At 39.8% G+C, this 23,934-nt stretch overlaps 1 protein-coding gene across 2 annotated transcripts in view; it reads right to left on the reverse strand.

The window, feature by feature from the left end:
- CNTNAP5 (contactin associated protein family member 5) overlaps positions 1–23,934 on the reverse strand; it is a 294,719-nt gene that overhangs the window by 199,762 nt on the left and 71,023 nt on the right. For both annotated transcript variants that reach the window (XM_075756999.1, XM_075757000.1), the window contains exons 2-3: positions 21,782–21,892; positions 14,895–15,088 (exon numbers count right to left, since the gene is read on the reverse strand). In XM_075756999.1, the coding sequence (XP_075613114.1) occupies positions 14,895–15,088; positions 21,782–21,892 (305 nt within the window). The remainder of the gene's footprint in view (positions 1–14,894; positions 15,089–21,781; positions 21,893–23,934) is intronic.

The following is a 23,934-nucleotide window of genomic DNA, read 5'->3' on the forward strand; positions in this document are numbered from 1 at the left end:
TAAGGATTCTGTTAGTGTAGAACCAACTTGTATATGCAGCTAGAGGAAATTTTCTTCCTTCCACTTCCCTTTTACAACCAACTGTATGAAATAAGAGTCTGGACTAAGTCCAAGGGACTAAACCAATTATGATAAATAGCTAAATTTGTGAATATGTAGAATCAACTGATCATCGCATAATTACTTATACTCCCGAGGCTATGGTAAAAACGTGGCAGCAGAATCATCGTTATTTTCATCACAGTAATTATAAATCATCATCGTTGCATTCTTGCAGATATGGCTGGATGAATGCCACCTGAAACTCTGCCTTCCCTCTGTGTCTCAGATTTGCTTCTCCACTGTCCTATGAATTTAATTTATTTTTACACACACACAACTGCTCTGCATGTTTGCCAATAATTCTTCAAACCTGCCTTAAATATCTATGAATCTGTAATTTCATAAGATTATTCCTTGCAGATCACCATTTCTGTTAACCTTTATAATGATGTATGCATTACCACATGCACGTATTTCTCAGGCTGAAATAGCGCACATATTTTACAAGGCTATAACCAAATAATGTCCATGGATTATAAACATAGGTACCATTATAAGCCTTCAAATAATAAGGCTAAGCACTAAAAGTTGACCTCCAGCTTAGTAGAGGGAAAAGAAGAAACAAAGTTGGGTGAAGGATAGCAAGAAGTCAAGGCCTTTTTTTCACGGCAATGTGCTGCTGCCGCTTGTTTTAAAAATCAGACTCCAGATATGCATTTGCTTCTAATGACTCTGGCCAGCCACAAAGTGTGGACAAAAAGAAAAGCCCCTCAAGATGAACAAATAGGCAGAGAAACACTTTTCCAGGGGGAAAAAAGAAACCAAACTTCACAATAAGTGAGAAAACCAAGTAACTAACCTTCAAGTTCAACAAGTATATAATTATATAGCCCCTACTCTACAGTATATTAGGTTCAGTACCTAATTACAGGTGTGGGATGAAATCCTGGCACCACTGGAAATTTTATTATAGAGTTATTTGGAATCAACATTTCAGATTTCCTCATTTCTAAATTGTTATGCTTCATGGCTCATTCTGAAAATGTAAATGCATGAGTTAAGTGCCCCTATGTTTGCCAGATCACGGGCTAAAATCCTCATGCAGATGAATAGTTACTTGTACCCAAATAACTGCATAGCTGATTTTAGAAAGCATTTTCAAACTCAGTTACTACTTGCTATAAGTGGAGGTAACAGAAAGTGGTCCTGCTAAAAAGGAGATACCGAGAACTTCCAAAACCCAATAACTGTCTTTAGATCCTTTTCCACTTGATAATTTCCAGAGAAATTAAACGTCCCTCTGAACTCTATAGGAAAGTAAAGGCTATCCAGGTTTTAGTCTTTGCTATCCTCTTCAATTTATACTCAAGTTGGAGAAGCAATCAAAACAAAGTAGTCTAATGTGCCTAATGTGGCCCAGTCAAGTGGGACAGATGAGTTAAGGGAAAAAAGTGAAATGACAGAAAAAGAAAAAAGAAAAGGAGGAAACAGCATGAGTAGGAGAAGCTGTGAAGATGCCATTTGCATTCCTGCAGTACACAAAATTCCATACTCCTCCAAGGAATTTCAGCAACACATTCAGAAGCTACTGGACACGGCCTCCATGGCAATCAGAATTCAAAGATTCAGTTTCTCGAAGGGTGACTGTCTTTCCTTCTTTTTTTTTTTGCTCATATGAGTCCCACAGGTTCTGCAGACAGCAGGATGGGAGAGCACATCTGAATGCTTTCTCCTTACTATAGTACCTAATCCTGAGATTTACTGCCAACAAGAAGCTGCTACATGTAAACGTGTCAATCATGAACTATGTGACTGCTATACAAATCACAGCTACTTGAAATTTTTGAAGTCATTCTACAGGGACAGCTTTTGCTTTGGCTGACTGAACTTTGTTATGGTTTGTTGGGTGTAATTTGTTAACACAATGTGCTCTCTACAGAAGTCAGCTGCACACTTCAGCTGTCTGTACTGACATAAAGGACTAAGGAACTTAGGAAAGGATCTAACTGCGCTTAGACATTACAAAACTGTTCTCAACACCAAACCCAAGAAAGTTTTATTTTCCTTCCAGAGAAAACAAAACCAAGAAAGGGCTACATATATCAGCGCACTAGATCAAAATCTTCTTCGGCATAAACCTTTGTGGTTTTGTTTTCATGCTTGTGATCATGGAACAAGAAACAAGCAGAAATTAGAAAGTTCAAAGAGATTAGAGAGTGTTAATAAAGGACCACATACTGGATGCACGTAAAAGCCTGAATATGCGCATCTGGGACACAAATTAAAAGCAAGGAAAACTACCTATTGTAAAGACATGTAAGGAATACAGTAACAGATGCTTGAACGATGGTTACATTGTAAAACAACTTAGAAACCATGAGGTGGAAGCTTTTCCTAAATTTCTAAAGAATTTCTCTTTTTCTAGAGACTGCTTTTGGGGAAAAATACTGAAGTGTGCCCTCTTCCTTGGAGAGAAAATCTTCTCGCTGAAGCACCAGCTGATGCAAGACAACAATACTTAAAAGATATCCTTGAAAGAGAATGAATCTTGTATCTGCTCTCCTGACTAAATGGTATCTGTATTTATTTACTCAGTAATAGACCACAGATGGCTTTTCAGGAGCCATTTTTCAATATTTTTTTCTTTCCTTCTCCTATTTAATTTTTTTTTTTTTTTTAAACTGAAGTCCAAACGATAAAGCTCCAAGAAGCATCTGCAGAGTACATGCAACTTGCAAGTATTACCATTAATGGATACTGCTAATGGAAATATTTTGTTTCCTGGCCACACATATATTATGATTAGCATACAGACACTCTCAGTCTGAAGGACTGTGACAAGGACAACTGAATAACTGTGGACCAGCTCTGTAGTGCAGCATGAGCATCTGTGCTCAGAGACTACCAGGAAAACGGAGGTTTGGGTCTGACACAGAGGATGTAGGACACATTTTAGATATTTAGGAAGTCTCCCAGTGACAACAAAGTGTAAAATAGAATTAGAAAACCTGGGTCCAGAACTCAGACTGCAGCTTTCTTTTGATACTACTATAAAAATTCATGCTCCACAGTCTCAAGAATCCCAATTCTCCCCCAACAGCACCCAAAGAAAAAATTTGAAAGCATCAGCCAAAATTGGCTATAATCCCAGTGCCAAAAGGATCTGCACCTCTTGGACTTGTGGGGATTTGTTGAAGGAAATTATATAGAATTGTTAGGCATTGCCAGAATTGCTTTAATCTTCAAAACAGTTCCCAAGTGGAAGGTGTAAAGTTCTTTTGGATCAGCTTTCTTAAATTAACTGGTATAAGTTTGGATGCTTTCTTGAGTTTCTCTCAAGACATAGACCCTCCTGAGGCAACCACAACATGTATTTTAAACTGATAGGTCTAATTTCCAAATGGAAGCTATTGTAAATGAAATCATTATTTTTGAGAGCTGAACCTAAACATGAAATACTCCCAAGCAGTCACTCTTTCATATAAATTCTCCAAAGTCTACCAAACCTCATCCCAGGAAAGCAAGAATCTTCTCCAAAGAAGATTTGTCCATTCTTATCACTGATGTGGGAGTCTGCATATTTAAAATAAAAATAAATGACTCACATTAAATGTTCCCCGAGTACACCAGCTTGACTAGTTTTTATTTGAGCTGAATCTCATCTCTCCTCCAAGCTGTAAAGGTGTATATATATATGGAACCTTTTATCATGTTTCTAGGACTGCATTTCTACCCCAAGCCCATGAATACTTATTCCCTGAAGGACGAAAGTTCTTCAAGTAATGCTACTTCAGGATTTACTCTCTATCTTGGTTTGCTCACACTTTATCTTTGATTACTAACTCCACAAACATAAGCTGAATCCTGCAGAACTGGTGTATGCAGCTCCCCAAAAGTGTCAGACGCACATTAAAAAGTTTCAGAGTTAAATTTCAGAGGACCATGGACAGGCTTATTTATTCTGCAGATACCAATTTTTGTTCTTGCTTTTTTTATACCTCAAGGGATCTTCTAAGGATTTCTATTCTTCCCCATTCCCCTGAGAAACAGCTTTGAGAACCAAAAGTACAATTGGTATAATGACCTTCAAGATTAAAGATTTATATAAAAGTTTTTAAAATTCTCATGGACTAAAACTTGGAAGCCTCTGAAAGAACATAAAATATACACCACACATTTGGAAAGGCAATGTATTAAAAGAGATCCTCCATACTAAGAGTAATACTTGTATTTTTTTTTTAAATATCAGTAATCTCTGTTGTTTTTTTTTAATTAGGCAACATTTCTAATACAATATATTAAATATTTTGTCTATTTTAGGCCTTAGAGAAACACTATTTCCAGACTAGGAATATTCTGGTACAGGCACTGGTAGTTTAAAAAAAAAAAAAAAAAAAAAAAGATAAAACTTGCTTCTTAATGAGAATCAAGACAAATAATTTTGAAATTCTTTCTGCAAGGTTAAAAAACCCCCTCTTTTTTTCAGTCTTTGAAAAATAAATCCATATGCTGAAATTACTGGGGCATTTCTACTTTATACATCAGTTAAGTAGAAAAAGTGAAAGAGTAATAGGTCCCTGTGCTCATCCAAGGAAGAATTTTGGAATAGACTTTTAGTCAGTACATTTCTTTATCCTTAAGGTTCTGGAATCCCTGAAAGGAAGGGCCCCAGTAACAGCAATGTGTTCCCAATCAGACCCTAAAGCAGATAATACCCACAAAACCAAAGAGAGTTACAGAACATGGAACCTTTGACAAATAGCCTAAGAAAATTAAAGTTTTAATAAATAAGGGTCCTCCCTCTAAATCATTCAGGCCCTTGCATGATAGCTCATTTTCCACTTCCCCACCCCTGCATTGCCACTGCACAAAGATCCAATTTTAACGTTGAAGAAAAGTTTCTATGAATACAAACTTTTTTCAAGCAGGTATATCGGAAGTATTTTGTAGGGGCCTCTTTGCTGCTGATGGCTGTCTAGTAATAGGAAATATTGAGTATATTAACCCAAAGTGGGATACAAATCTGCCAACCAAGGAGACAAGAAGATGATGAGCAGAAAAAGAGAGGTTCTTGCTGATGCTGATTGAAGATATAACGAGAGAGGTCTTTATTTCCCTCTTGGGTGTTGAAGCTGTGGTCATTAACTATAGCTTTCTACCTCTCTGTCCACGTCTCTCCTCCTCTGTCTCCCCTGTCTCTGCATCTCCATTTCAGGTATCACGGTAATTCTCTCCTTTCTCCTCTCCTTCCAAGGTGATCACCAGTTTACTACCATGTCTTATCACTAAGTCTGGTATCTATATAACATCACACTCCTTTGCTTAGCCAATACTCTATCAATGTTTAATATCATCTTAATAAAATCCCAGTCCTAGAGTGGTTTGCAGCGATTTATTTACAGCTTGCCTCTTCTTCTTACATGCTCTTTCCACTAGCCACAAGCAACAGGTTTCTACTTCTCTGTTTATGAGCTTCTCGCTACAGGAATAATCCAAAGTTTAGAAAGGGCTCAGAGCAAAATAGGTACAATTTTATAACAATTACTGCAGACCTGAACACTCCAAGTCAAACCAGCAGAGCTGATAACCTAGTTATTTATTTGGATTAATCTAATCTAAGAGCGAATTAGTAGAAGTGACACTTCTCAGCAGCAGGACAACTCTTGTTAGTCAGTTCCCCAAAAGAATTGGCTGTTAAGCCAGCTAGAGCTATTCTCAGTTGTTCCAAAATGTACCAAACAACTGCAAAGAAACTCACTAAGGCCTGAGCTCTGGAAGCATATCCAGTGCTGACTAGCAGTGCTTTTTATTTTTTTAGTCTTCCTGTCTCCACATACTCCATGAGCAGAGGCCTCAAAAGCTTCCATCACCTTCCCAAGGATGTCAAGTGCTTCTCATTGTGCATTTAGCCATTGATCTGGCTGCTACCAGGATGCTCAGCAGCACACCATGTAAATGAGTTGTTTGCATTAGAATCATTCAATCTGAACAGGCTTTTTAAGATGATAAAAACTCCAGATCTCATTACCAACCCCAGTAGCCACTCAATCCTGATTAATATGACCCAGAAGGACTATGGAAATTAGCACAGGCTTCACTGGGAAATTGTAGCAGAAAAATATTTGCATATTGTGTTCTGTAAAGGCTCTTTCTTAGCTGAGTATCTATAGCTGTGGAAGCAATTTGAGGAGCCAGGTAACCTCTCTGCAGCACCGCAGTCAATCCAACTATTATTGTTTCAGAATGGTTTTCAGCTGTGGGTGGATCAGCTTTACTGCTTATCCCTGGGACATTTTTATTTGGCTAATCTTTGTAAGTTGTTTGCTACGAACAAATTAATGATGCATTTTCCTTTAGCAAAACAGCTTTACCATTTGTTCTTTGCTCTACACTGCTTTCTCATTTTAGTCCATTTGCAAATGGTCATTTGCTCACCAGAGGTGAAACTACAAATGGATTGAAGCACTATTTGTTCCATATTTATTTATAATTTGTAAAGACACCTATTTATAGCTTCACATACCATAGAACACAATTTGCAAATAAGAATAATGAAACTTGGTCTATTGATATAAAGGAGTTGCTGGCTAAAATCCTCCATCTGAGAGGAAATGTCCACTATTTTCCCCGTTAGCCATCTTAGTATGCTGCCACTAACATTTACTCTCTTAGCAGATGCCTGGAAGGGAAAGCAATAGCTTTTAGCTGTGGCAGACAAATCTGCTGGAGACAATTGGAAGACACGTATATTTTAGGGCCAGACTTCACCAACTAGAATGATGCCAACCAGTCTTTCCATACCAATCCCTTAGGGCCAGCACTATGGAGTTATACCCTGTAGTCCCTATAGGTGACATGAAGTGAAGAGACAAGATCATACAGAAGATCTGGGAGAAAGGATTGAAAAAAAATCAAGGAACATTTCACAGCCTTCTTGTGCTGAGTGGCTACAGAAAAGGTAAATTTCAGACAACTTGCAAAGGAATAAGACTGGGAGGTCAGTGACCATGGCACAGGCTGCAAATAGCCATGTTTCTTGCAGTTTCCTGGGTCAGGGTGAACTGCTGCCAAATAAAAAGCACGGAGAATTACTGAAGACATTACTGATGGATATCATGTTAATATCACCATTAAATTCTCTAGACTCCACCTTAATATCGCTTTACAGTTAACCAACTATAAAAGCACATTGTAAGGTCACTGAATCCGTACAAAATTCAGTTAGCTTAAGGCTAACTCAAGTATCTCAACACTAAAGGGTAATTTGCAATCCAAGTATATCCATTTTATTCAGACATAAATCCGTACAGAGTGCACTTAACAAAAACAGATACACTGACACTTTGAATTATCCTCCCAACGGGAGAACTGCCCTGGCGGTATCAAGAAAAACAGATTTCCTGGGAACATGCTCAAGAGGCCAGGTTTGCAGCCAGCTCAGTAAGCTAAACCAGAATTAGAAGCAAATTAGTAACATCAAAACAGCATCTCAGAATCAGGCAATCTTAAATCAGAACAGTCTTAAGTACAACAAAAGGGTAATGGTTGCCTCTTTAAAACCTGTAATAACATAGATCTTACAGAAAAAGAGATGAAAACGTGAAAAGCCTTGCTTCCCTGCAGCAAGACTGCATTTGTTCCTTCATTCCTACTTGAAAGTATAGATACTTACTGTTTAACGCCTATTTTCTTGGCAGTAATAACGGTGCATAGAGGAGATTAAATATATCTGAATACTACTACAGCAGGAAGTGTTATAACAAGACAAGCAGAAACTCATTCTCTAATCCAAGCAAACAGTGCGGGACTTCTCATTGCTACAGGTACAATTTCATTCCGGCCTTGCTTGGAGGGCGTTAGGACTAGGAGCTAAAAGATGCTTTAGAATAAATTAGCACAACTATAAATCTGACAAGGAGATTAATATTCTAACTATGTTCATGATAATTAACTCACCAAAACAGTTCCACAATCATTATCCAGGTAGAGTGGAAACGGGAAAGTTTACAACACTCCTGTAGATTTATAAGCCAATTAAGAGTGACCCTCCTCTAGATTTCATTAGAAAAACTTCTGGTTCAGCAAAAGCTCACACATGCAAGCGAGGGTTTTCCGGAGGAAAGAGGATGCAAGGGATCTTCATCACCTCTATTAAACATTTTTCCTGCTCCTCTGAGAATTACATATTCCTAATGCATCCTCAGCCTCCTGTCAGCTCTCCGGCCCTCACACAGCACTCTCACACCTGCAAGAAGTGGGATTGACACAGTGGGGCTTCTCTGTGGGGGAAGCTCTGCTCTGCACCTTGCATCACCCAGGTGCCTTAGTCCAACACCAGAGATGCACTTCATATCTTATGATCCAGCTTTGGGGTTAGAGCTCACCAGTCCCCCTTCCACCTGAAGCCATCTTCTTCCTTCCACGTGCAGTTGACAGCAGATGTGTAAGGAGTTTCGACAACTAACAGTCAACTCCAAAATTCGGCTTATTGTGTGCAAATACGTGCACATATTTGCACAGAGTATGAAGTATCTCCTTGCTATCTATGCCATTTTTCCCCTTCATTGCTTTTCTGCACAGATTTATTGTTCTAAGAGCCTTCTCTGCCACTGTCAGAACAGTCTCCCTTTATCTCCAATTCCACAACTACTACTTTCAAAACTTTGTCTGAAGAACATCTTTTCTCCTTTTGTTGCATACAGCTACGCCTTCCTCATCCCCTTTCCTTTGTTTCTTCCTGTATAATTGCATTTTTCAGCTTTGTATAGTATTTTTCAATATAGCTAGCATAAAAATTGCTATCTAAAATGAAAATAGCGTTGTATCACAGCCCACACTTTTGTCCCAGTAATATATATAATTTGGACTGACTCAAGTTGTGGTGTGTATGCAGGTAAAGTAAATTCTAAATTATTCAACACTTAAAAACACTGAAAAATCATTTACTTGTTACAAGCAATAAGATTTATGTTTTATGTCTTCCAATCAATAGCTAGTGTGTCCACACACAGCTGATTTATCCATATTGAAAATATAATTATAAGTCTAGTTTGCTCTGAACCGCAGAGTCCTTTTGTAACAAGATTATTTAAATACAAATGGGGTTGGAAAATTGGTTTTAAATGGCTAATCTGTCTTGTCTTCAACTCCAGCTGCAGAATTTACTAACATCATAAACACAGGCTGAGTGAAAATGTAAGAGGTTTTCTGATTCTCTTCGCGATCTGTCTATGCAGCGCTCATTAATGGTGAAGTTGATGGGAGCTGTATGCATGCCGTGAGAGGAGGATAATAAGCCTTGTAATCTCTAGACAGAGAAAGGGATTTTTACTAGTAATATGTCATACATACTGGTGCGCAAACGTCTGTCTTATCGGCAGCGCAATAAAGAATTTATGTACCGAGGTCTCAGATGCATTGAAGGACGCGTAGGCCATATGGGTGGACAAAACCTATACCCAGATGGCTGGAAACAACTCCTCAGGAGCACCACTTGCAATAGGGAGCATCAGGCATTTGTGATGACATGATTAGGAAAAGTTTCATCCAGGCAGACTTACTCAGGGATTATGAAAGGAGGTACTGCCTTCCTGCTGTCTCCACCAAACGTGGCCAATGGGCCATGACGTGCAGTGGGGAAAGGCTGTGCCTCCTCCAAGAGACACCTCCAGTACAGCCAGCTGGGAATGCCCTGTAACTTTGTCTCTGGGTCACGCAGATGGGCTGGGAGAAATTGCAGTTCAAATCTGACTCGAGTTGAGTAGAGATTAAGGATTTCTGCCAGTTTTAGTTTAACAGATGAGGTGGAGAAGAAATTTCAAGACCCTGTTTTCATCTGGTGGAATGCAAATAAATGAAAGTGAAACCTCAAATTTCTACTTGAAATCAAATGCTTGCCTTGAAATACCCAGGTACTTCATACACCCTCCTTTTCAGCAATTCACTATATAGTTAGTCTGTCAAATGGTTCTCCACATAGTCTGGTAAATTTGTTTATCTGTTTTCTGAAGGCAGTATAACTATCTAGGTCCTTATACTGACATAATCTTCACTTTCAACAGCTGCAAACAAATGCTAAGTCGTCACCAAAGAGCAATTGGTGTGAGACATTCAGTAATGTCCATATAGCAAAGTGCAAAGCTCCCGCTAGTTTTACTAAAGTAGAAGCTGTACCAGTGAACCTGATAGGCCCAGTGCATGTCAATATTTTATACTGATATAGCAAATGTCATCTAATGATCTCCAGACACTAATGATTTAGATTTCACAGCCTCATCTGAGCTATGAGTCAGCATCGACCACCCTTTAAGTTAGGAACAGCACAGCTTTCAGAAATAAAAAGCATTGAAGTAGGTAGACTTCTAGCCCTTTTAGCTATACACAAAATTTTTAGAAGGAAATCTTAAAAAGCTTGAAGTCCTGAGGGACACAGAGCGTACTAAAATCCCATCCTAAGGACAGAGAAAGAAAAGCTTCAAAGTTAAAGTCTGAGGGAGGGGGGAGGGGGTGGGGGGGGGGAAGGGATGTGTTTCCCACCTGATCATCTGAGATTTTTTAAGTGGTATATTTTCCACAATAACCTGGATTTTTAACCCCTCCACTCCCTGTGGATGAGAAGTAACCTGGTAACTTGCCACCTGACATAGGAGACTCCTACCTAGTAGGATGGGGGGGACAATTGGAAAATAAAGATGAAACTTGTGGGTTGGGATAAGGACATGTGGTGGGTTGACCCTGGCTGGGGGCCAGGTGCCCACCAGAGCTGCTCTATCACTCCCCTCGTTCACCAGACAGGGGAGAAAAGGTATAACTAAAAGCTTGTGGGTCGAGATAAGGACAGGGAGAGATCATTCTCTAATTATAATCACGAGCAAAACAGACTGAACTTAGAGAGGGAATTCATCTTATTTATTACTAAGCAAAACAGAGTAGAGGAATGAGAAACAAAACCAAATCTTAAAACACCTCCCCCCACCCCTCCCATCTTCCCGGGCTCAACCTCACTCCCGGCTTCAACCTCCGCCCCCCCCCCAGCAGCACAGGGGGACGGGGAGTGGGGGTTACGGTCAGTTCATCACGCGGTGTTTCTGCCGCTTCTTCATCCTCAGGGGGAGGACTCCTCTCATCATTCCCCTGCTCCAGCGTGGGGTCCCTCTCACGGGAGACAGTCCTTCACGACCTTCTCCAACGTGAGTCTCCTCCACGGGGTGCAGACCTTCAGGAGCAAACTGCTCCAGCGTGGGGTCCCCCACGGGGTCACAAGTCCTGTCAGCAAACCTGCTCTGGCATGGGCTCCTCTCTCCAAGGGTCCACAGGTCCTGCCAGGAGCTTGCTCCAGCGTGGGCTTCCCACAGGCCACAGCCTCCTTCAGGTGCCTCCACCTGCTCCGGCGTGGGGTCCTCCACAGGCTGCAGGTGGAATCTCTACACTCCCTCATCCTCCCTCCATGGGCTGCAGGGGGACAGCCTGCTTCACCATGGTCTTCACCACGGGCTGCAGGGGAATCTTGCTCCGGCGCCTGGAGCACCTCCTCCCCCTCCTTCTGCACTGACCTTGGTGTCTGCAGATGTTCTTACATCTTCTCACTCCTCTCTCTGGCTGCAAAAGCTCTCTCTAACTGTTTTTGTCTTTCTTAAATATGTTATCACAGAGGCGCTGATTGGCTTGGCCTTGGCCAGCCGTGGGTCCATCTTGGAGCCGGCTGGCATTGGCTCTATCAGACACAGGGGAAGCTTCTAGCAGCTTCTCACAGAAGCCACCCCTGTAGCCCCCCCCCCCCCCCCCCGCTACCAAAACCTTGCCACGCAAAACCAAGACAGGACAGTTTACTAGGACAGCAAAGGGAAAGGAAAATAACAACAGTACTTATAAAAGAATATACAAAGCAGGTGATACACAATGCAATTTGCTCACCACCCAGAATCCAGTGCCTAGCCCATCCCCCAAGCAGCGACTCCTCCTTCCTCCCTGGCTAGTTCCCCCCTTATATACTGAGTATGATGTCATATTATTGAATATCCCTTTGGCTAGTTTGGGTCAGTTATTCTGGTTGTGTCCCCTTCCAGCTTCTTGTGGAAGTTAACTCTAAACCCAGATGACAATCAGAACACAGACCACCCTGCCCATCCCCCCAAAAAAAGAATGGGATACAGATTCCTAAGGTTGAGACTACCAATCTTGTGACAGATTGGTACAGTGTACACTGTCACAAATTGTGACAGTGGAGCCTACCCTGGGGTGCTGCTTTCCTGTCCCTGTGAAATGGTCCAGTCCACTGCCTTCCCTTAAGTCAAGGACAACAGTTCTTTCCTAGAGGTGTGCAATGCAGAACTTCCCTTACAGCTATTTAACAGCCAGATGTTTAGGACAAGCACCATGGTGTGCTCATCTTCATTTCATCCAAGGGTCTGCCTTTTATAGAAAAGCCTTCAACATGCAGCAGGACAGTGCACTTCTCTTTTTCTTCTATTTGAGAAAAAAGCCTAAGGAAAGGATTACTGCCATTAAAACAGAAACACTGCAAAATTTGAAATTATAATTCTATACATGCTTCCGAAAGCCTCTCTGGCTTTCCTCTTTGTGTTCTGAATGGCTCTCAGACCTAATTTAGTTCAGTGAAACAAACCCGAAAATACCAGGAAAAAAAAGAATCAACTTCTTCTTTAGTTACAATAAAAATTGTACAGAAGTAATTCTTGATCTTCGTTAATTCCATGGGCAGGCATACAAGCTCCTAGGTGTTAATGAGACTTGCCAGTTTAGGTGGATTGCAGAGTCTAATGAAGTGTCAAGTGAGCCCACTTTGGGTTTTCAGTATCAGATTCTTCCAACAGCAAAGTTTGGTGATGCATCCTAGCAATCTCTTCAAGCCCGGTGATGTAAAGCAAATTGCTCTTCTGGACTGGAATTATGTTACTGGTTCGTATGGTCAGTGTGACTTGTAGAAACTAATGTGAGGGAAAAAATATCCAAATATTTCCCCTAGTGTTACCTTTTTCACATCCAAATTCAATGTCATTTATCCTCAATTATGTACAAAGCTATCCCCTGTAGCCTATGGCAGTTTCCATTAGAAAAGCATACAAAAATTACCACTCCAGAAAGCAGGCTTCCAGATCTACTGAAGCTTTAGAACTTGTGTCAGGGTCTGCTCTGAATCACCTTCATGCCTGAATCACTTAGTAAAACAAGAGTGCTCAGGTTCTTCATAAATCCTAACTCACTGTTAGATGCCTGCTAGGCTTGTTCTTATTCTTGTGCACAATATTAGGTGCCACATCAGAAACTCACAAAATTGGATCCTTAGGGCACAAAGATTTGCTATGGTAAATTCTACGTGTTGTCTTTTCACATTTCCCTTTAAGAAAAAAATATACAAAAGAAAATAAAAAGGTCAAGGGTTTCCAAAAAGGAAAGGACTGAAATGATAAACATGTAATAAAAAATTAATTTGTCTTAATATAAAATTTTAACAAGGTACATAATATTTTCAGGGAAGGAAGCTCTTTATGACAGCAAGTCTGTAAAAATATCTCAGTTCTGGATTTCAGAGTCCCAAGGATAGAAGTCAAGAGCCAGATTAAATGATCACTGCATTCAGTCCAGAATGAAATTCCACTGGTTTTAAACATTAAAAAAAAAAAATTTAGAAAAGTATAAATATCTGGAGCAAAGTCAGCCTAATATAACTCTAAGTGACAGGTGAAGCAGAGGCACACTTGACAACTTTATGACCATCTTTGGGCCAAAGTTGCCTTTTTAAAGGAAGAAGGATTTCATTAGCTTTCCCTAAATCAAACCCATGATAAAACAAAGACGGCAGCAATGCAATGGATTTTAAAACTACAGAAGTTAACCTCCCTGTATGTACATCCCCAAGGACTGCAACATGCTTAGGAAAAAAATTAAGCAGCCCTTCTCCCCTCTTCCTGCTGCACCACAACTCTCCTCATTCACAATCAGTATCTTCTGGAACCAAAATCTGCTCCTGAGAGGCAGCATTTAACCAAGATGTTAACCAAAGAAAAATTTAAGACAAAAACAGAAGTCTATTTGATCACCCTTAAAACATTCCATTTTATTTTCATGACGAATATGTGTAATTTACCACCATATATTGTCATGCTACCAAAGCTATTGATCCTCAGAAATTGAGATTATAGCACAGAGAGGATGCTACCATTCATTAATAATTCACTAACGATTCACATTTTCCATATGAAAGGAAGACTTGTAAACTTCTCCATCCACACCTGAGGTGGTACTGCTACCACACACAGTCCCCCAGACAGCACCTGGCACAGTCACACATTGGACTTGCGACACAGCAAGTGTCAAGTCTGCATTAAAATTTAGGAAGAGCCTTGAGCACTTTTAGTGTAGCTGCTAAATCATCCCACAAGTCATGCTGCAGCTCCAGGCTTCTCCAGGCAAGGAGCAATTTACCACCCACCTCCCCCAGCATGAGTTCTGCTGTTCTGGCCAGCAAGCTTGTATAAGATACAGACTTAATTCCCGTATTTCCTGGAGAAAGAGTGCAGGTGATTAGCCCCATTTACCCCAATGTGCCTGAATCAAAGCCAACCAGGCACAGAAGCATACAGGTCATTTTGAGTGCCCTGAGCATCCTCATAGTCTGAAAAACAACATAGTCCTGAGAGCCTAAACTTGTATCCCACAGACAGCAGATGACATAACCCATTTTAATCAAAACACCCTGTAGACTCACTCGGGTCTGGTCTCACACCACTACAGCACTCCTCTGATCTGAAACCAAAGCCTTTACTCCAAATGCCAAAATGAGCCTGAATCAGAAAGATCTGGGGCCAAAGGCATCTGTGATTCGGACCTACCCAGACGGTATCATCTTGTCTGTACTGTTTCCAGTTGCGGCCGGTGTCGCTGAACATCAGTGTATAGCTGGTTACCCAGTCTGAGCTCCCGTACCTGCCCTGGGTAGCCACCGCGACAATCTCCACTCTGTCTCCCAGATCAACCTGGAGCCACTGCTGCTCGTTTGAGTCCAGCGGGGACCAGCCACCAGCTCCTGAAAGAGATTGGATAACGGTAATTTAGATGACAATGACAGCAAAAGAAATTATACTTGAGAAAGAATCATGTTATTATTTCAGGTCATCACAGAGGAATCTACTTCCTGAACATACAGTTGTTTATTCATATTTTTGTATTAGGAAATATACTGCATGGGGTGTGCTTCCTTAAGGTTTTCTTAATTAACCTGAAATTAAAAAGGATTTTTGAATTTCTAAGAAATTAAGGAAATCTATTCTTTGTCAGCAGGACAAATGCCAGTAAGGTTGGCACATCCTCAGTCACCAAAAAAAAAAAAACAAACCCAAAAAAACCCACACCACACCAAACACCAAAACCCCCCAAAATTCTTATGTATTCCCTCCTCACATGCTTGTGCCAATCTGGGAATGATGATTTGTAACTTCTAATTTGCTTTGACGTTTTCTTTTTTGCCATGTTTTGAAAGACATACAAAAGCGTTAGTTATCTTTATTTGTGCCCTATTAAGTATTTGAAAGAATGATTTAATTACAGATTGTAAATGCACTTCAGATAATACATTGTAAAGCTAGAGACTATTTGATTGAACAGCTGAAAGGACTGCCTTCACACTGGAAACTCGCCTCTTCCTTACACAAGGTGCTTGTTAAGTGTACACATATTTTATCTTAAACAAAAGAACAAACAAGATCTTCATAAGGACAAACATGACTTGCAAATTATACACTTCCATGATCTACTTCTCCATTCAGGAACGGAGACTTCAGAAGTTGCGATCACATTGAAGCTGACAGCTTGTATCACGTGTTTGTCCTTTAAAAATAGAGATATATACTATCCCTTGAATTCTTTTAGAAGTTAAACAGGCTCATGGTAACACCAAGCCAGTGAAATGCAGAATTGCAACCACTGCTTGAATTTCACTACTTCACTCCCTACAGTAGATGTGAGCTTATGGTTAAAAAGGGAAATCCTTCCAGATTGGAATATATTATTTTATGTTCTCTTGCTTTCTTTTACACCCTTAAATTATAGGCTACGTTTATTTTCTTTTAACTTGTTTCTACTTGCATACATTTATTCTCCATATATACTCAGCTTTCACTTCAGCCTTACAAATAAGTGAACACCACAGCTATGAAGAATGCAGAAGCCATTATGAAGTATCCAAAGCAGCAAATTTTCAGGCTGTCACTGTTTCTGCAGCCCATCATCTTGCATGTTTTGCCATTATTAGTGAAGTTTACAGAAGCACTTCTGTGATTACAGTGAACACAATAACATTGGGAAGGAAAGGGGGAAATACAGAAGTGAAAGTAAAATATTAACAATTCTTCATGTAAACTACAGGAATTTTTTCAAATGTGTGTTTCCAAAGAAAAAGCATCACTAAACTTTGGTTATAATTAGCTGGGTTTACCTCAGTATTTTAATCTTATTAACTGATCTGTCTCAAAGCTGCTCCATGAATAGTTTATTGAAGTGAACCAAGTTGAAAGATCAATAGATGTGGCTTATATCACAGCAGTCAATTTCAATAACTTTGCCCTTTAAAAAAAATAATCTTGATTTTGCTGGACCACATTGGATTTGCCAACTGACATTTAAAATTCCTTTGTCTAAGAATAGGTGTTACAGTTTTCATTATTGACAGTTCATTAAGCTAGGATTTAGTCCCAATTCCTGGGACTAAAGAAGCAGCGTGTTTATTCTATAGCTTGAATTGGGTATTGTCCCTGCTCCTAAGATAACAGAGTCTTCACTTCTCTACCAGAGCTCCCCAGGGAAAATAGTTTGTAACCAAACTAATGCATACTGCTTGTTAGTGCCATGCTTTATTTTTACCTTTTCCAACCATAACTGAAGTCTTCATCGTCATTGTGATTATTTTACCTCCCTTAAAGTAGAATACTCTCCCCTATGAGCATGCCATGAAAGACCTAATGAGATTAGGAATTTCATCACTCAATTCTTCTCCGACTACTTCATATCTCTCTCAATGCCATACAGATATATAGCTTAGATAAGACTGCAGTACTTCCCACTAAAAATCCTAACATTTCTTCTCCCTCCCCTTCTCTTCCCTCCCCTCAATTTTTTTTTTTTTTTTTTTTTTCAATGCTATATGAAGAATATTTCTGTCTGGCTTTTAAGACACAAACTATATAACTGTGTTCCAACACAACAAGCTGCATATTTCTCCTACACAGAGTTGTGACTAATGTACACAGGAGCCAAAGGAAACCTTCCGTTAGATCACAGTATCCAATATCCAAAACAGACTCTGAAACACTATAGCTGCTGTTTTGTTTACAGTTTTATTCCAGGAACTGGCAGGACACAGAAACTCAGTTCAGAACTTCTGGCAGGTTTATGGCACAAAGTTATTCCCTTCAACACTCCAAAAATGTTACTCTAGATGTTTCCAGTAAATATTAAAAGGTGTGCACTTTCATCTGTCCTTCATGGTTTCTTCAATTAGTCTTTCTACAGCATAAACAGCAACAACGTGATAGAGGAAAATCACGTTATAATAAGTAATTTGTTTGATGACTTTCCCATTAAAAAACCCCTTTCTTCCTTTGTTCTATTTTATATATAGGTTCTTAAGCCAAGGTTGTTACCACAGGAACTTTCTAGTAGTTTGTTAAACTTCATAACTAGCATCTATTCTATGTGGTTTATGCTCTCTCCCTTCTGCTGCTAGAAGTGGCAGAAAGGTGATGTGCTTTCCACAAACATATTTTGCTTTACTATGCACTGCTATTTTCCAGTTTAAGCTTGGCACAACAGGTTTATATTTGCAAAATCAGTCAACCAAACAATACACACTGGATGGAAATTTGAGAGATCTGTGGTGAGCTTGAGCTCTCAAATCACAGATTACACGGCATCTCTGAACTGCATATGTCTTCAGATGAACACATTTGTCTGTCGGGAATGTCAGTCCAGATGTAAGCACTGCATGAGGTGGCAGTGACACCTACCCATACCATCACCTCTTCAGAAGCTGGTCTCGCAAGAGAGATGCTGTCGATTACAGACCACATCTTTACATAACAGCAGCTGCCTATACACCTTCCCGTGGGGAAAAAAAACACCATGGTATTTCCCTCTCCCATTTCCCTTCCACCATTACCATTTCCACAGATGGACAGTAATGCTGACTTGTAAGAAAGGCAGTTAAAATCCCTGAAAAGGCAAAGGTGCATGGGCTGTGTCACTGAGGGCAGAACTAAAGCTTTTCCTGTTGGGCATCTCTCACTTCTGCTAGTCAAGGATTAAGCAAACACATAACTTCTATTTACTTTTGTGGGCATCCCAATCCTCAACCAAATACTACTGTGAGTGCCAAAAGTTAATAAATGTTCTTCTTTCCTCCAAATTTGCTCTGTTACACAGAGCAGGTGGCACAAGGTATACTGGCATCTTTTTCCAACACTATCTGTGTCTGCATATTTCTTTTATGCACATCATTCCTTATAGTGTGTCACACCCCACCACATATATTTATCTAGTAATTGGCAAAAAAGCACATCCAAAGTACAGCCACTTGTTCCTTTACTTGCCCGTGATGTTCACCCTGGGGAATGTTTGTCAGGGCAGGCCCAGGATAAGAGACAAGGGCGTAGGATGCAAAGGCTCTAACAGCTACTGGAGACAATATTTACAGGACATCAACTCTTTTGAACAGATACAAGCATAACCCTGACACCATTTTCCTGTAGTTGGGCAAAATGAAATTGGAGAGGACCATATACCTTTTATTAATAGTGTGTGTGGTGGTTTACCCTTGGCTGGACACCAAGCATCCACCAAGCTGCTCTATCACTCCCCTCCCCAGCAAGGCAGGGAGGGGAGAAAATAAGATGGAAAAAACAAGCCCAAACTCATGGGTCAAGATAAAGGCAGTTTAATGTAGCTAAAGCAAAAGGCCACACTCAGAAGCAAAGCAAAAAGCAAAAGATTATTCTCTACTTCCCATCAGCAGGCGATGTCCAGGCACTTCGTAGGAAACAGGGCTTCAGTATGCGTACTCCTTACTCCGGAAGATAAACATTGTTTAAAAAAAAAAAAAACAAACCACCCACACCATACACACAAATGAATGCCCCCACCCTGTTCTTCCTCCTATCTCTCAGTTTCTTATTGCTGAGCAGATGTCATATGGTATGGAACATCCCTTTGGTTAGTTTGGGTCAGCTGTCCTGGCTGCGTCCCCTCCCAAGATCTTGCGCACCCCCAGGAAGAAACATTGGAGAGACATCCTTGGTGTGTGCTGGCACTGCTCAGTAGCAGCCAGAACACTCGTGTGTTATCAACACCTTGCTAGCTACCAATACACAGCACAGCACCATGAGGGCTGCTGCGGGGAGAATTAACTCCATCTCAGCCAGACCCAATACAGTATGGCATAAACATAAAACAGACAAAACATGGCTTTTATTATACCCACCAGATCTGTACATTTGTTTTCAGGTAATCTGTAATGTATTTAGTGTATGAAGATGCTACATTGTCTTTCTCTGAAGAAAATGGGAGAGAGAGGAGGCTCAAAGTCAACACCTGCTTGGCACTTTGCATGCCCCTTAGATATCATTTCCCCATTTTGCCCACCAGGTTCCCATTAGCCTTAAGATTCTACGCTTTGTAAAGGGTACACCATCATCCCTCACAGTTCACACATTTCACATTTTCTGTGGACCATTTCAGAGGAGAGGTTCAACATGGTCTGGAGAAAATGTCCTAGTGGAGAAACAATACCACAGGAATCTGATACCTTGCTCCTATTTCTCCATGGCAACAAATTGTAACACTAGAAATATGAGGAGAACAAAGATCAGATGGTTTCTCAGTTGGAGATCCGTACGACTCCAAGAAATACAATCAAATACTTTTTTCTTTTTCATACTATTTGTACATTTTGCCATAATTATTCCAAAAATTGCACTTAAGCCCAGTGTTATGCAGTCAATGCTCCTTGATGTTCCACAGGGCTGTTCAGGATGCCCATACTTATTTGCAGTTTATTAACACGAAGCCAAGGGAAAGCTTGTTTCCACCCTACAGTGCCTTACAAACAGCTCAACTGGCTTTACATTGTGCTACAAATTCTTGGACTTCCTGCTGCAACTAAGTGCTTCCCTGCTGCTGAATTTTACTTTAATGCCCAGATCAAACACCTCCTGGCCATAAAATAAATTCCTTCTGACATTATATATGTTTTATATTCCCGTACATAATTGCCTATACTGACTACTCAGGCTGAGCGCTAATAGAGAACTGAAAAGCTCAGTTGATACTGTCATATTGTAGCAATTTTCTTATTCTTTTTCATTATTTATTTACTATAAACAAAAAAGCTGATTAATCCCTCTCATGGGTAAGAAATATATTTCATACCTCAGAATCATATTTATCCAAATTATAACAACTGCTTTACTATTACCAGTACAGATTTATCAGCATTTTAATTGAACACTTTCAGCAGTTCATACAAAGCTTTACTCATGGGTAGTTTGTGTGCGGGTTGGTTTTTTTTTTTTTGGATAGCACATTTCACTGCTGCAGGCCTTTTTTTGAGCTAATCTTTTAGTTATTGTTATCTATTACTGAATCTACTTGATGAATTAGAACTTTCTCTGATGTAGGTCTGGATTGCATTTTAGAAATTCATCTTCACCTGTTGCATTCATATTTACATTAACATATATTTATCTGGCTTTCTATCTCGAGGCATTGTTACTTGCAGCACTGTCTTATCAATTACAAAGCTAAGTCAACTCATCCAAACACTCCAATGTTACCAGAAAGCTGTGGTACAGTCCTTGTTAGTGAATATTATTTCTTGTGAAGATATCTACTGTTTGCTGTTTGAAATAAAAGTTGCTGAAACAACATCCTTGCTTAGGGTTCAATTTCAATACTCTGTCTTTCTCTTCCTCTAATTTGTACCAAAAAAGTGTGGACCTTATCAATGCAATACTGTCTGTCTAAAAAACTAGAATAAAAGCTATAAATATGATACAGTAATTCCCATCTAACACTTCTCTAGTGACTTAGCAACTCCTTATCATTAGCACTAAGGATCTAAGAAAGAACCCTTTACTGTCTTTCTGTAGATTAATCAAATGGCATTTAATTAAAACAGATGTTTCAGATTATTTTTAAGTAGGAAAATTCTCATTTTTTAGTAGTATACTTTCTAATGTTTCTTATAATGAAAATCACATGTAATGTGATAATACAGGGCTTTCCTCTTTTTTGAGTCTCTAACTTGGAAATAAGATGGGAGCCAACAATCCAAATTTGCAACGGAGTGTCAAACCACATCCTAGATACTGCCAACTTCTCTTTTCTGATACCAAGTTTGATCCTAATAGTTTCACCTTGTGTATGAAGTCATTACCCGGGCCTCAAGTATTCCTTGTTGCAAACGTCTGCAAAGCTCTAAAGATTATGGGAACTCTTCAAAAGCAAAAAGATGACGTGAACCTCGTTCAGGATGTTTCTGGAAGAGAAGAGCTTCACATTCAAGAGAAGTTTTCTATAACGAAGGAATTGCTCCTAAATAGAGCTCTCTCAGAAGCATAAACTAACAGCTCTATTCAACTGGGCTCTGAATGCCCTACATACAGCATAAAAAGTTATTCTTTGTAAATATCATTAAAAAGCATAGTTTAGGCATTTCATACTGCAACCTTACCATCTCGCCTGTTGAGCTTTGCAAAGCTGGGACTGTGAGTACTGAAGAGCTCAGAGGAACTGGTAAGGGCTGTTGAAGGTAAGGGAGATACCAATGCATCATCACAATTATCTAAAAAAAAGCAAAACAAAACATATAGAGGTCATCACATGAGCAACAAATATGCCAATTTATGCTATCCCAAGGTGGTATTTGTTTCTACATAGTAGACAGAAATTGGAAAAAGAGCACATTTGTGCTTGAATTCACATGTGAGGCAAATTTACCCCCCATAACAACAGTCTGGTGGGATGGCAACTGGATGAGAGCTGTTGTTCAGGCATCAAATACTTGAAAAGCTTGAAAATGTTTTTCTGTCAGAGAATACAATTTGATGACCTACCCTTCTTTCATTTCTTTCCCAGGCTCACATACACATACAAATTAGTTTTGTTTGCTTAGATGAGTAGTCTACTGTGTCTTTCCCCTCTTACTGTCACATTCTCATCTGAGGACAGATGGGGTAGGCTAACATTCAAATTGAATTTGTAGCCCCTAACATTTGAATAAGGATGGAATTACGTAAAGTAATTTTGCTCATTATAATGCTGTCACATACACACTCAAGAACATATTGTGGGGTTTCAGTAGGGAATAATAATAAAACCTTCTTATTTTTAATTGAATCTCCCATGGAGCAAACATGGATCTAATTACTGAAAAAGTCCTGCAGGTTAGCAGGATCTCAGGCACCACAGCGTTCTCACACTCACAGAGTAAATATACAATTTGCAAGGATGGGGGGTGGGAGGGCAGCAGGGAATAATACATTAATGATATTTCAGGGCTACAAAAGGCAAGGAATAAAAGCAAAAATTACAAAAATTATAGCTATGAGAGCAAATTTAGACTGATCTAAAACTGGGTGATACCTTTCCCATAATGAGCCAGATTACATTAAAATACTTCTCATCTCTTTCTGCAATAGCTCTCTACAAAAGTATCTGAGCTGTTCTAATAAAAATCCTTCTCTATATGAAAAAAACCCCAGGGTAGTCAATATAACTCATATCAATGCATTGACTGATGGACCTCAAAAAGCAAACTTAAGTATGAAATGCTTTCCATCATTTGGGTTACCATCAGCAGAAAGGCCTAACAAGATCTGTGAGTTAGACAAATTAAGGACAAGCATGCAACTGATGTTTTGACCATCAGGATAATTAGACAACAAAACAAATTACCAAGGTCCTGAGTAGATTCTCTATCACTTAAAGCCTTTGAGTCTCAAAGAGGACTTATGACTGCAATGCAGAAATGTCTGTGGAGTGATATGCTCCCTGATATGCGTGAGATCAGGTCATAATTGTTCTGTCTGGACTTAAAAAGTAATCTGTAAATTAAAAAGAGGCTCTTAAATTCACTGTCACTTATGACCTGAACAGTGATCTAAACAAAAGATCTCAAATGGCAAGTACTTTGGGGCACCGAACTCACCCAAACTTCTGCATTCTATAAAACCCAGTGGAGAGGTTGGGAACCTCTCAAAAAGAGGTTCAAGGTCTTAGCAACAGAGGTACATGACTATTCAGCATCACTTAGAACCTGAAGTTCAAAATAACTGAATGCAGATTTCAATTTAAGTAACGTCTAGTCTGCTGTCTCTCTCCAGTTCCCTGTGGTTGCTCCTAGACCAAGAGAGAACTCAGCATGTCAACCTGTGATCCACAAGTTGGCCATGACGAGAATCACAGTGACAATCTCTGGATTCTCACTGTTCCCTGATGGTATGCTTGGATACCTACAGGACACCAAGTGTCTCAGCACAGCAGCAAGTGTAAACTATTTCAGAGAAACGCATTTAAAGTTATCCCTGGGATCTCTGGAGACTCCAGCCTGGAAAGTGACAATGAGCTCTTCTAACTACCAGATGCTTTGTCTACATTTCCACATCCTTTGCTTTTATCCCCAGACACGCTCACCTGGATCTCTGCTACTAGAGCATACAACATCATTTTCACACCCAATTCTGGGATCTTTACTTGGTTTTCCTTAACAAAAAAAAATCCACTACTGCCAGGGATCCTTCCCTGAATTCCTATCTAACTATAAAAACACATCATTTTAAGGCTTCAGGGTTTAAGACAGCATTAACAATTTGGAGATAGCTCTGA

Source organism: Balearica regulorum, chromosome 6 (genome assembly GCF_011004875.1).
Source record: "Balearica regulorum gibbericeps isolate bBalReg1 chromosome 6, bBalReg1.pri, whole genome shotgun sequence".
NCBI classification, from domain to species: Eukaryota; Metazoa; Chordata; class Aves; order Gruiformes; family Gruidae; genus Balearica; species Balearica regulorum.